This window comes from Carcharodon carcharias, chromosome 14, assembly GCF_017639515.1.
Source record: "Carcharodon carcharias isolate sCarCar2 chromosome 14, sCarCar2.pri, whole genome shotgun sequence".
Taxonomy (NCBI): Eukaryota; Metazoa; Chordata; class Chondrichthyes; order Lamniformes; family Lamnidae; genus Carcharodon; species Carcharodon carcharias.
This window is the reverse complement of record NC_054480.1, coordinates 79,907,553-79,922,166: the sequence shown is the minus strand read 5'-3', so window position 1 is coordinate 79,922,166 and position 14,614 is coordinate 79,907,553. Positions and strand designations below refer to the sequence as shown.

At 45.2% G+C, this 14,614-nt stretch overlaps 1 protein-coding gene across 4 annotated transcripts in view; it reads left to right on the top strand.

The window, feature by feature from the left end:
- Positions 1 to 298: 298 nt before the first annotated feature.
- si:ch211-253b8.5 (dysbindin) overlaps positions 299 to 14,614 on the top strand; it is a 59,234-nt gene continuing 44,918 nt past the window's right edge. For 2 of the 4 annotated variants that reach the window (XM_041203745.1, XM_041203743.1), the window contains exon 1: positions 299 to 869. Coding sequence is in view for 1 of the 4 variants with exons in the window: in XM_041203741.1 (XP_041059675.1) it covers positions 833 to 869 (37 nt within the window). In the remaining 3 variants the exon portion in view is untranslated. Of the gene's footprint in view, positions 874 to 14,614 lie in introns of all 4 variants that reach the window. The other 2 variants (XM_041203741.1, XM_041203742.1) reach the window with 2 other exon arrangements.

Below are 14,614 nucleotides of genomic sequence, written 5' to 3'. Positions count from 1 at the left end.
AATCGATACATTCATTGTGTTAAAGAGAGTCACTAATTATTTTCATCATAAAGGAAAGGATGTATAATTGGAAGCAAAAAACTGTGAAACCTGGTTGTAGAATCTTTACTTTTTGTCTAAGCCATGCTTTATCTGAAATCGTTTGATGGGGTATTGAGTTTCTGAAACGGAAGTTTCCAACATGCCCGCATTAATATCTCGCACCTTGATAAGGTAAATGTTACCAAAGAGAGGCTAAAAGATAAATAACTGGGGCATTGTGTAAGATGTTTGGACCTGTGATTGTAGCTGTGTCACAATAAGTGTGTACTTCCTCCTGTGTTTTCACAGTGTTACTGTTAGAGATATCTTACAAGAGTTAACAGCTTTTGGGAGAGTATCTGCAGACTAGAGTGATTTAAGGATCTGGCGATCAGCCTCCCTTCACATGCTGCAGCAGCAGCAGGGGTGAGCACAGACGACAAGGAAAGGTTCATTCTTGAATCTGACCCCAGGCATGCTCAATACGGTGGGTTTACAGTCAGAACCATCGTTCTTGAACAGTCTGAAGCAGTTTTGAGCGCTGAGTGTTTGGTAAATACAGTGGATGTTGGTGTGGATCAGGCAGCACCCCCTCTGCAGTGGGGCTGAAATGGTTGGTGCCACAGTGATTAGCTGCTGATGTTCGAGCCTGTGGTTTATGTCCTGTTATTTCCAGTGTGTGTCCGACAGCAGAGCAGCAGCACAGCCACAAGCTCCAGAGGTCTCCGCCTGGCTCTAGAGATGCCAATCGTCACTGACACCTGCTAACCGGACCCTGTGGAATTCAACACTTCACTCTTCCTGTTTGGAGATGTCCGGTCAGGGACCAGCCAACAAGCGGACCTCCTGTAAGTAAGAATGACCTCCCCTCCAATTGTACTTTGATTGCACAGAAAGGCTGGATCATTGGAAAGGAATGTTGAAAGATAACTAGGCTGTAATCTCATAACAGAGGCTGAGAATGATGCAGTCATTAACCCCCAGCAATCCATCAGGCATCAGATGCATGTTAGAGCAGAGACTAGAGCTGAGGCAGTGTGTACATGCTTTGTAGCCTTGGCTGTCATCTTGCAGCTTGGAGAAAATATAGAACTCAGACTCTGTTAGATTGTGGGAGACAAACATCATCACACCATGGCACAGTTAAAATCAGATAGTCAAACTTCATAACTCATCCCACTATACAAGTATACCTGGACAAACTATGGCTAATGTGTGTTGTGTGTGGAAGCGATTGCCCTGGGTAGGTACAGTGCTGTGGTGAATACATTGGGTAGGGACAGTGTTATAGTGAATACACTGGGTAGGAACAGTTGGGTGATTACACTGAGTGGGGGCAGTGATATAGTGATTACACTGGATAGGGACAGCCGTATAGTGATTACACTGGATAGGGACAGTGATATAGTGATTACATGTCCAACATCTACAAGGCACAAGTCAGGATTGTGATGAAATACTCCCCATTTGCTTGGATGAGCAGCTCCCACAACACTCAAAAGCTCGACACCGTCCGGGATAAAGCAGCCTGCTTGATTGGCACCACATCCACAAACATTCACTCCCTCCACCACCGACACACGGTAGCAGCAGTGGGTACCATCTACAAGATGCACTGTAAGAACTCGCCAAGACTCCTTAGCACCTTCTAGCACCACAACCACTGTCATCTAGAAGGACAAGGGCAGGAGATAGATGGGAACACCACCACCTGGAGTTCCCTTCCAAGTCATTCACCATCCTGACTTGGAAATATATCGCCGTTCCTTCGCTGTCGCTGGGTCAAAATCCAGGAACTCCCTCCCTAACAGCATTGTGGGTTTACCTACACCACATGGACTGCAGCAGTTCAAGAAGGCAGCTCATCACCACCTTCTCAAGGGCACCTAGGGATGGGAAATAAATGCTGGCCCAGCCAGCGAAGCTCACATCCCATGAATGAATTTTGAAAAAACTGGGTAGGGACAGTGCTATAGTCATTACACTGGGGAGGGACAGTGATATAGTGAATGCACTGGGTAGGGACAGTGCTATAGTCATTACACTGGGTAGGGACAGTGATATAGTGAATGCACTGGGTAGGGACAGTGCTATAGTGATTACACTGGGTCAGGTCAGTGCTATAGTGATTACACTGGATAGGGAGAGTGCTATAGTGATTACACTGGGTAGGGGTAGTACTATAGTGAATGCACTGGGTCGGGACAGTGCTATAGTGATTACACTGGGTCGGGACAGTGCTATAGTGATTACACTGTGTAGGGATAGTGCTATAATGATTGGGTGTTATACATAGGGACAGGGCCATGTTGCGGGAGGGAGTGGATAAGACCATTCCAAGTGTGTTGTCATAATTTATGGTGACATAGGGTAAGGTCAGAGTCATACAGTGTGTGACAGTAGCTTGGATTCGACAGGTTGATATCTCTATGATGGTGATTGGCTTTGTTAAGAAGATAGGAACTTGAGCTGTTCATTAAGTCCCTCAAGCCTGGATAAATTTAAAACTCAGCTTTGAAACATACAGAAGCTCATGAATACTGGGATGTATTTGTGTGACACTGAGATTATGCTCAATAAGCAATTGTATCTGGCGATTAAGGGACAGAACAGAGTGCTTGGCCTCAATGGCCCTTTACATGAGTGTTATCATGAGCCTGAAGGTGTGTTTAGTGTAAGCAGTGCTGAGCTGCTGACTGATCGCTCCATGCACCTTTCTGCAGTTTTGCTCAGACACCAAGATCAGAGCACTAAAGATAATCAAAACAAAAACAGAATTACCTGGAAAAACTCAGCATGTTTCTGGGAGGGAGGAGAAGGCGTGAGGGCGGATGCGCGGGAGATGGGCCGGACACGGTTGAGGGCCCTGTCAACGACCGTGGGTGGAAAACCTCGGTTAAGGAAGAAGGAGGACATGTCAGAGGAACTGTAGTTACCTTACTGTAGTTATCTTACTAAAGATAATCTACTGTTTTAGGAGGAGCCGGCATGTTTGATGAGGGGCTGATATTGTAAGTGGTTGTCATTCAAGGAGGGTTGAGACGTTTTACAAGAGGAGCTGACATGATTTAGTGAGATGATATATTTTAGGAAAGTCTGATGTGTTTTAGGAAGAACTAGCAGCAGCAAAATTCAATGCTATAATGCCGTAATTTCGGTGTTAAGGGTGTCATTTTGGTCAGGATGTTAGCACATGCACTGGAAGTACACAAAATAGGCAGATCATGTCATCAGTCAATGCCAGTTTCACTGCCAGTTTCAAACCTGCCGCTCCAGCTCAGGCCCTCTCTTAAACATACCGACTGAACATGTGTTCAACAACAAAAAGGACCACTTACAGGGATCATCAACTTTTCTCAGGTCAATTGCTTATTAATTCCAACTGGCTCTCTGTGTTTGTAGAAGTGTTTGGTGGTTTGCACAGTTGTTTAAAGTTGGTGAAGTTGACAGGAAATAGTGCAGTATGTGGAAAAGGGTTTGGTTCTGTCACGACTCACTGAGGATAGTGTGCTGTAATATCAAACACCACTGCTCCTTGAGCCTTGTCAAATGTGAAAAAGTTTGACCAAACTACCAGATTGCCCCAATTCTACCTAACTGTTTAGGTTAACAGAATACGAGCACCAGTTTGCAAACTTGATAAGTAAATAACTGTTTATTGAACAAATTGTCATTAATCAGCAGCAAAAGAAAGAAATATGAACTGCTAACTTCTAACACTATAACTTAAACTCTGGACACACACACGCACACATTCGCTGCACAAAACATGGATTTTAAGGGTGGAATAAAATAGTTCAATAGCACCAAAACAAAAACAGAATTACCTGGAAAAACTCAGCAGGTCTGGCAGCATCGGCGGAGAAGAAAAGAGTTGACGTTTCGAGTCCTCATGACCCTTCAACAGAACTAGGTGAATCCAAGGAAGGGGTGAAATATAAGCTGGTTTAAGGTGTGTGTGTGGGGGAGGGGGGGGTGGGGGGTTTGGGTGGTGGGAGAGAAGTGGAGGGGGGGTGTGGTTGTAGGGACAAACAAGCAGTGATAGAAGCAGATCACCAAAAGATGTCACAGACAACAGAACAAAAGAACACATAGGTGTTAAAGTTGGTGATATTATCTAAACGAATGTGCTAATTAAGAATGGATGGTAGGGCACTCAAGGTATAGCTCTAGTGGAGGTGGGAGGAGCATAAAAGATTTAAAAATATTTTAAAATAATGGAAATAGGTGGGAAAAGAAAAATCTATATAATTTATTGGAAAAAACAAAAGGAAGGGGGAAGAAACAGAAAGGGGGTGGGGATGGAGGAGGGAGTTCAAGATCTAAAGTTGTTGAATTCAATATTCAGTCCGGAAGGCTGTAAAGTGCCTAGTCGGAAGCTGAGGTGTTGTTCCTCCAGTTTGCGTTGGGCTTCACTGGAACAATGCAGCAAGCCAGGGACAGACATGTGGGCAAGAGAGCAGGGTGGAGTGTTAAAATGGCAAGCGACAGGGAGGTTTGGGTCATTCTTGCGGACAGACCGCAGGTGTTCTGCAAAGCGGTTGCCCAGTTTACATTTGGTCTCTCCAATGTAGAGGAGACCACATTGGGAGCAACAAATGCAGTAGACTAAGTTGGGGGAAATGCAAGTGAAATGCTGCTTCACTTGAAAGGAGTGTTTGGGCCCTTGGACGGTGAGGAGAGAGGAAGTGAAGAGGCAGGTATTACATCTTTTGCGTGGGCATGGGGTGGTGCCATAGGAGGGGGTTGAGGAGTAGGGGGTGATGGAGGGGTGGACCAGGTTGTCCCGGAGGGAACGATACCTATGGAATGCCAACGGGGGGGTGAAGGGAAGATGTGTTTGGTGATGGCATCATGCTGGAGTTGGCGGAAATGGCGGAGGATGATCCTTTGAATGCGGAGGCTGGTGGGGTGATAAGTGAGGACAAGGGGGACCCTATCATGTTTCTGGGAAGGAGGAGAAGGCGTGAGGGCGGATGCGCGGGAGATGGGCCGGACACGGTTGAGGGCCCTGTCAATGACCATGGGTGGAAAACCTCAGTTAAGGAAGAAGGAGGACATGTCAGAGGAACGGTTTTTGAAGGTAGCATCATTGGAACAGATGCGACGGAGGCGAAGGAACTGAGAGAATGGGATGGAGTCCTTACAGGAAGCGGGGTGTGAGGAGCTGTAGTCGTAGCTGTGGGAGTCGGTAGGCTTGTAATGGATATTGGTGGACAGTCTATCACCAGAGATTGAGACAGAGAGGTCAAGGAAGGGAAGGGAAATGTCAGAGATGGACCACGTGAAAATGATGGAGGGGTGGAGATTGGAAGCAAAATTAATAAATTTTTCCAAGTCCCGATGAGAGCATGAAGCAGCACCGAAGTAATCATCGATATACCGGAGAAAGAGTTGTGGAAGGGGGCCGGAGTAGGGCTGGAACAAGGAATGTTCCACATACCCCATAAAGAGACAGGCATAGCTGGGGCCCATGCGGGTACCCATAGCCACACCTTTTATTTGGAGGAAGTGAGAGGAGTTGAAGGAGAAATTGTTCAGTGTGAGAACAAGTTCAGCCAAACGGAGGAGAGTAGTGGTGGATGGGGATTGTTCGGGCCTCTGTTCGAGGAAGAAGCTAAGGGCCCTCAGACCATCCTGGTGGGGGATGGAGGTGTAGAGGGATTGGACGTCCATGGTGAATAGGAAGCGGTTGGGGCCAGGGAACTGGAAATTGTTGATGTGACGTAAGGTGTCAGAGGAAACACTTTAGGTCTTGAGCTCCCTCCTCCATCCCCTCCCCCTTTCTGTTTCTTCCCCCTTCCTTTTGTTTTTTCCAATACATTATATAGATTTTTCTTTTCCCACCTATTTCCATTATTTTTAAACATTTTTAAATCTTTTACGCTCCCCCCACCCCACTACAGCTATACCTTGACTGCCTTACCATCCATTCTTAATTAGCACATTCGTTTAGATAATATCACCAACTTTCTTTTGTTCTGTTGTCTGTGACATCTTTTGATGATCTGCTTCTATCACTTCTTGTTTGTCCCTACAACCACACCACCCACCTCCACTTCTGTCCCCCCACCCAAACCCTCCCCCTCCCCCCCAACACACACACCTTAAACCAGCTTATATTTCACCCCTTCCTTGGATTCACCTAGTTCTGTTGAAGGGTCATGAGGACTCGAAACGTCAACTCTTTTCTTCTCCGCCGATGCTGCCAGACCTGCTGAGTTTTTCCAGGTAATTCTGTTTTTATTTTGGATTTCCAGCATCCGCAGTTTTTTTTGTTTTTATCTCAATAGCACCAGTCTGGAGTACAGGATTAGGTGGATTGATTTTGATCGATGTCTTCCAAATTCCTGTCAGTTCTTGTTGATGACATGAGGTGGTCTTCCAGCACTTTCAGTATTTAGTACACTGGATGAGAGCTTGCCTTTCAATGTATCTAACAGTGAATTTCCCCTTTTCCTTTTTACAGGGGTTTTCAGAGAGGGAGCAGGTTATAGAGATATGAGGAAAAGAGATTTTAGATGTTTTCTCTTTACAGGCCTGATGCTTTTTGCTGCACTGCTACCATACAAAACCCTGGTCAGGAGCCAATTAAAATGCTGTTGTCAGGCAGCTCCCTTGGTCCAAGACTCCTTTCCAGCACCATCCTATCTTTCATGGCACACTCTGTTCCAGGACTGCAACATTGTATATATCTCTCACCCTGTTCCAGTGGACATGCCTTTCAATCCGCAACCATTGTAATTCTAATACACAGTTCAATAGAAAATAAAAAGATATGTCTTTACAACAGTCCAATCAGAAATAAAAAGATATATTCCTTACAGTTCCAACTTCAAGGGTCTTCCCGGACCACCTGCTCCCAGTCATGGGTGCCTTAGTTACTACTCTGCCTTGACTTGCAACACAAGGGAGAATGAGCAGAGGCAGTACCGAGGAGGACAAGCTGCTGGAAGAGGGAGAAGGTTAATGGGGAGAAGGCCTCTCAGCAGGAAGCCTTATCCACCTCAAATCTTTGGGAGCATTTCTCTTACCTCCACCTAAGCTAGGAGCAGTGTGTACGTTGCCTGTGCTTCATGAAGGAGGTGCTTATAGAAGTCTATCACCTCTTAGAACCAGACCTGAGCCGCAGGGCGAGGATGGCACTGCCAGTGTCTGTAAATGTGACTGTTAGCCATGAATTTCTTCATGTTGGGATCCTTCCAGGCTGGCAGCGGAAACGTATCAAACATCTCCCAGTTCACCATTCATTGCTGCATCAGAGAGGTGATAGAGGTTCTTCATACCTGGAGAGTGGAGTTCATTGTGTTTACTCTGAATGAGAGAAGCATGTGGAAAGTGTACTGGCTTTGCTGGAATAGTGACTTACCCATGGTACAGGGTGCCAGTGACTGCACACATGTGTCTTTGTGGCACCACATTTCAATTCTGAGATGTACTATAACCATAAAGATTACCATTCACTGAATGTGCAGTGTGTGTGTGTACCCATACTCAGGACATTGTCTGCTCCCATTGCTTTTTCAGTATCTATCTGGAGGGTGTCCTGGCCCCCTCTGGATAAGGGACCTCTCTACTCCTGCACACATCCTGTGAGATCTTTAACACAGTATCTGGGAACCTTGGAGCCTGCTGTCTGCCCTGTTGTGCCATTAGTCAGTGTTCCTTCTGCTCAGAATGTCTTCCCCATTACTTCCTGCTCCTCCAGCAGCCGGAATCTACCTCCTTTTTAAGAGGTGCAGATTATCTCTACTAGTGTAAGCTAGCATTACCAACTTTGCACAAACTTGGGTTGTCAGCTGTGGCACACGCCTCTGAATGCTGGACTGCATCCCACAATCACTTTTTGGAATTATCAACTTTTCATCCGATGTGTTTTACAAGGGACTGGCATGTTTTGGGCTGAGCTGGCCCCTTCTGTGTGTGAAAGAGAGGTTGGTACATGTGGAGAATTGGTGCATTTCACATTTTGTACCAGCTCTCACGCTTTTAGATGCAGGTTCATTGCTATTGTGATGTCAGGCTTACCCACCCCAAGATCACTCTTGTATATCAAAATTTCCAACAATTTCTGGCACTTCTTTTAATTTCATGTCATCTAGAGAGAGACAATTTTGGCAGCTCCAGCTTGATGGGTGCCACTCTCCTAGTGCTGTGCAAGGCAAGGAGATGATGGCCTCCATGAAATACAGGTACAGCTGTATTTCAGCTGGTACAGGGATTGAACCCATGCCATTGACAGCATTTTGCATTACATCTAACTATCCATCTAGCCAACTGAGCTAACCAACCCCAGCCCCTCCACTTGTCTTGATAAGAGTCACCATTTCAGGCCTAGTAGTGATAAAAGCAAAATACAACAAATACTGGAAACCTGAAATGAAAACAGAAAATGCTGGAAAAACTCAGCAGTTCTGGCAGCATCTGTGGAGAGAGAAACAGAGTGAACATTTCAAGTCTGTATGACCCATCTTCTATTGTGCTAGTAGTGAATTGACTTATTCACCCCACACATCTCTCTTTAAAGACTCCAATCTTGGAATTTTCATGGGCTACCATCAGATCAGAAAATTCTTCCAAATTTTTCAGCTATGGAGAGTAGTTGATGTTGCTGTTATCTCCAGTTTCAAATTCTGTACTGTCTCTCATGGCTCTTTAGCTATTTCAGCATTAGAATTGCTCACTTATGTTACGCAAAACTGATAAATGTAAAATCAGGAACAGCGAAACCACAATACAAAGCTCAATTCCAGATGAAAATTGGTATATATTCTCTCCAGAGTCAAACATCTGATCACTTCAATGGATCCAAACTTAATAGGAAACTGTCAGACCCTGTCATTAACCTGTGACCTGGCTGCCAATATGTTGGGGCCTTTTGAACTGTATCATTTGCCTGACTAGATGCAGCTACAACTGATCAAACCAATCAAACCTGGCCATTACTTCCTGCTAAATAAACAAACTAAAGTACAATCTTCCTCACATTAGCTGCATTAATGTAGCAGTCACTGAGCCCAGGCTTGTTTAGTTTTATTGAGGGGTTGTGTTTGGGTGATGGGGGAGGAGGTGTGTTTGGGTGATGGGGAGGGGTTGCGTTTACGTGATGGGGGAGGGGGGTTTATATGATTCGCTGTCTGAGTTAACCTGTCCACATGCTGTCTCTACAGCAGGCAGTAATTCTGAACACCTCAGAGTGCAGTACATGATGAGTAATGTGCTCAAGTGCTTCCTCAACCGGGTGGAGAAATTGTTTAGCCAGCAATTTGATTGAAAATAAGTAGGGGACAGTGAATGTAACGCAGCAGGGTGAGTGACAGGAACTTAGAGAGAGTCCAGTACATCCATCATCAAGCACAGATCCCATTCAGTTTCTGACTGAGGCAATGATTGTGTTAATGAAACCCAAATCTCATTGTGAATCTAGAAGAGAAAGTATCAGTATGCACCCTCAGTGAGTTATGTCTCGTCTGTGGTTGTTCACTGGTCACACTGTAACACAAAGACTTTCTTTATGTACTGTTGACAAGGCCTTTTTTATTGAAACGTGGGAACATTGCTTCCTGTGATGTGCACTTGAGGAACCTTGATCCCCAGGTCTCTCTGCCCGTGGTCACTCCTGGCCTGTGACAAACCTGCCCAACAATTGTTTGGTTGGTTAGCCACAAATGGATTAGATTATGATGATTGGTAAGTGTGGATGGCCCCTCTGAATAATGTAGCTGCTGGATGTATATGGGATAGATGAATGGTTTATGAAGAATGTGTCACATCGCCATCTTTCTTAATTCCCTTCGTACCCAAAAATCTATCGATCTCTATCTTGGATATATTCAATAACTGTCACATTGCTGTTTGTGGGATCTAGCTGTGTGTAACTTGCCTGTTATATTTATTACATTGCAACAGTAACCACCTCAAATGTACTTCATTTGCTGTAAAGTGTTTTGGGACACTGAAAACATTTTGCAAACATAAATCTTTCTTTTGTCTTCTTTATTAATGACTTTGACGACACAATGGGCAGCAATATGTCTAAGTTTGCTGATAATGCCGAGATTGCTGACATGGTTATAGTGTAGACAGGAGCACAGATATTGATAGTTAACGTGAATGGACTAAACCATGACCGATGGATTTCAACATTGCTAAGTCTGAGGTCATCACAGAATCATTGATTCATGGAAACTTAGAGCACAAAAGGATTTAGAGCCAAAAAATGAAAGTCCTGGGTATTTTTGAAATAGTGAACAGCAAGAAACATTAGTGGTACAAAGAGCTATATGGGTCCATAGATCATTAAAATTTAGTAGCCATCAACAAGCCTATAGAGTAAAGGTTTAACTCTAATAAGAGCATACTGAGCGTGTGCAAAAGAAGCCATATCACATGAACGTCACTCACTGGGTGAGGATGTCTGAGCAACATCTCCGAGGGCAGCTCTAGTGATATGTTAGTCTTGTTTAACCTTTGTAAATAGTTAGCATGTAAATAAATGTTTTTGAACAAAGACTTTCGCTTTCAGTGGGATCTCATCTAGAATAGAAGCTAATGAATCCTGAAACAAACCCATGATAATAGAATCTCCTCTCGGTCTTTTGGTAGTGTGGCCTATTCACTTAAGTGCGCAAGACATTGAAATCTTTTGGATGGCAACTTAAAAAGGCCGGCTTGTATGGGCCTGCACTGGAACATCTGGGGTGCTGTGAGGTTTCGCAGTTTAGAGGGAATATTGGCGATCAGATACAAAAAAAACAAAAACACTGATAGACTGTTAGCATTTATCAATAAAGGCCCAGCACACTCTAGTTGGGCTGAATGGCCTGTTTCTGTGCTGTACATAATATGTAATATAAAAGAAAGAGTGTTTTTCTATAAAGCCCTTTTTAAACAACATCTGGAGGACAGTTTACAGTTTTGGACATTGCAGCTTCAAAAAGAGTCCAGCACAGATTCCCCAGAATGTTACTAGGGCTCCAAGGGCTACATTGGAGGAGAGATTACAAAAACCAGGCTTGTAACTCTGGGATAGAAGGTTAAAGGAGGGATCTGATTGAGTTTTTATTCGGATTTTGAAAGGAATTGATAGGGTACAGAGGGTTTTTTTCTGCTGATGAGGGAGTCTAGGACAAGGGTACATAACCTTAAAATTAGAGCCAGGCCATTCAGGAGCAACATTAAGGAGCATTATTCATGCAAAGGATGGTGCAAATGTGGAACTCGCTCCCAAAAAATGTAGCAGATGCTAGTTCAATTAATACATTTAAACCTGAGATCGATAAACTTTTGTTAATGGATAGATGGAAGTTAGGATATAAATCAGCCATGATCTTGTTCAATTCCTCCAGGCTTGATGGGCTGAAAGGCCTCTTCCTGTTCCTAGCCTTCTCTGCAGGACCCACTGAACAAACTCAACTCTTTCTCCAGTACATTGATGATTACTTTGGTGCTGCTTCATGCTCTCGTCGGAACTTGGAAAAATTTATTAATTTTGCTTCCAATCTCTACTCCTCCATCATTTTCACATGGTCCATCTCCGACACTTCCCTTCCCTTCCTTGACTTCTCTGTCTCAATCTCTGGTGATAGACTGTCCACCGATATCCATTACAAGCCTACCGACTCCCACAGCTACCTCGACTACAGCTCCTCACACACCGATTCCTGTAAGGTCTCCATCCCATTCCCTCAGTTCCTTTGCCTCCGTTGTATCTGTTCTGATGATGATACCTTCAAAAACAGTTCCTCTGACATGTCCTCCTTCTTCCTTAACTGAGGTTTTCCACCCACGGTCGTTGACAGGGCCCGCAACTGTGTCCGGCCCATCTCCTGTGCATCCGCCCTCATGCCTTCTCCTCCCTCCCAGAAACATGATAGAGTCTCCCTTGTCCTCACTTATCACCCCACCAGCCTCCGCATTCAAAGGATCATCCTCCGCCATTTCCGCCAACTCCAGCATGATGCCACCACCAAACACATCTTCCCTTCACACCTCCTGGTGGCATTCCATAGGGATCGTTCCCTCCGGGACACCCTGGTCCACTCCTCCATCACCCCCTACTCCTCAACCCCTACCTATGGCACCACCCCATGCCCACACAAAAGATGCAACACCTACCCCTTCACTTCCTCTCTCCTCACCGTCCAAGGGCCCAAACACTCCTTTCAAGTGAATTCAGCATTTCACTTGCATTTCCCCCAACTTAGTCTACTGCATTTGTTGCTCCCAATGCGGTCTCCTCTACATTGGAGAGACCAAACGTAAACTGGGCGACCGCGTTGCAGAACACCTGCAGTCTGTCCGCAAGAATGACCCAAACCTCCCTGTTGCTTGCCATTTTAACACTCCACCCTGCTGTCTTGCCCACATGTCTGTCCTTGGCTTGCTGCATTGTTCCAGTGAAGCCCAACGCAAACTGGAGGAACAGCACCTCATCTTCCGCCTAGGCACTTTACAGCCTTCCGGACTGAATATTGAATTCAACAACTTTAGATCTTGAACTCCCTCCTCCATCCCCACTCCCTTTCTGTTTCTTCCCCCTTCCTTTTGTTTTTTCCAATAAATTATATAGATTTTTCTTTTCTCACCTATTTCCATTATTTTTAAATTTTTATGCTCCCCCCACCCCCACTAGAGCTATACCTTGAGTGCCCTACCATCCATTCTTAATTAGCACATTCGTTTAGATAATATCACCAACTTCAACACCTCTGTGTTCTTTTGTCTGTGACATCTTTTGATTATCTGCTCCTATCACTGCTTGCTTGTCCCTACAACCACACCACACCCCTCCACTTCTCTCCCCCCACCCAAACCCTCCCCCACCCCACACACACACCTTAAACCAGCTTATATTTCACCCCTCTCCTTGGATTCACCCAGTTCTGCTGAAGGGTCATGAGGACTCGAAACGTCAACTCTTTTCTTCTCCGCTGATGCTGCCAGACCTGCTGAGTTTTTCCAGGTAATTCTGTTTTTGTTTTGGATTTCCAGCATCCGCAGTTTTTTGTTTTTATCTGGCCTTAATTTCTGTCATCACAACGTCACAACAAGTTCTACAGCCAATTGTTACACGCGTAGGACGAGGGGCTCTGACAAGGAAGCCGTGAGGGAGGACATTAGAAAAGGGAACATGGGAAAGCAGCATTTACAACAACAGCTTGCATTTATATACCTTTAAGCATCCCAAGCTGTTTCTCAGGCGTGCAACTAAAGAAAATTTGACACCGAGCCACATATGGCGATATTATGGCAGATGACCAAAAGGTTGGCCAAACAGATAGGATTTAAGGAGCCTTTCTTAAAAAAGGAGAGAGGTGGAGAGGCAGAGAGGTGTAGGGAGGGAAATCCAGAGCTCGGGGCCTAAGGCAGCTGTCAGCAGGACTACCGATGGTGGTGCAGTTAAAATTGAGGATGCAATAGAGGATTCAAAATATTTTGCAGGGTTGAGGGAGGGAGATTACGGAGATAGGGAGATGTAAGACCATGGAGGGACTTGTAAATGAGGAAGAGAATTTTAAGACCTCTCCTGAAATTTGGACTCCAATATAAAACAGCTTCATAATCTGTTGAAGGTTATGGGGAGGAATTCTAAAACTGCCTCAAGCGTGTCTTTCACTTTGGTGAAACGTTCAATATCAATAAACATGAGTTAAAAATGAGAAATTTAAGAGTGAGAAGTCTATTCAGGTCATTAAAGTTTCATCAAGTTGTGAAATGAGTTACCAGAGAAGGACACTGAAGCAGACAACAGGTCAAAGATATGAAGCTGTTTTTACATTCCTGTATTACCAAGCTGCAGAAATTTCCCATTGGTGTGCGGGGTGCGGGCCCTGCACGTCTTCGCGTAAAATGACGCGTGATGACATTGGGCAAGCGTCCCAACGTCACCGCGCACCATCGCAATATTTTGTTGGGCAGATGCGCAATGATGTCCGATGCTTGCTCGCCATTAATTAACGGGCCACTTAAGGCCCTTGATTCACCAATCGACATTGATTTTTTGGCACCAGTGCAATCTTCGGGTCAGCACATGAGCTCAACGGGCAGGCGGGTAGAACACATTTATATAAACCTCATCCATGGGGTCAGTGGGGTCACGAGTGTGCACAGCCGAGTATTTATTTTTCAAAGTTTTTGAAACTTGCCTGTGTGATATGCAATACTTCAAGACGCATTCCAGCTGCTTTGTCTGGACTCTTAACCTTCAGGTCAGCACTCTTCAGTGAGGAATCATTTTTGGGCCTGCAGGTTTCAGGAAGCCTTCCCTTAGCCTGGGTATGGGAGCTGAATTGTCCTCTGAGGAGGAAGGGAGGGCTAGAAGGGGGAGGAGGCCAGGAGTGCACATTCAGCCTCCAGGGGAGCCACCTTTGGGAGTACAGGCGCAGGCACAAGGGGCGCAGGGCCAAGAGGTTGTCCAAGGTGCAAGGGTCTGCAGAAGATGCCACTATCCTGCTACCAGGGTGTACAGGCAGCGAAGCAGTTACCTTAATATGTCTGAGGTGCAGTGCTGAAGGAGGCTCTGACTGTCAAGGGAGACAGTCAACTACATCTATCAGATGATTGGGCCTGAGATCTCCCTTAACTGTGTGGG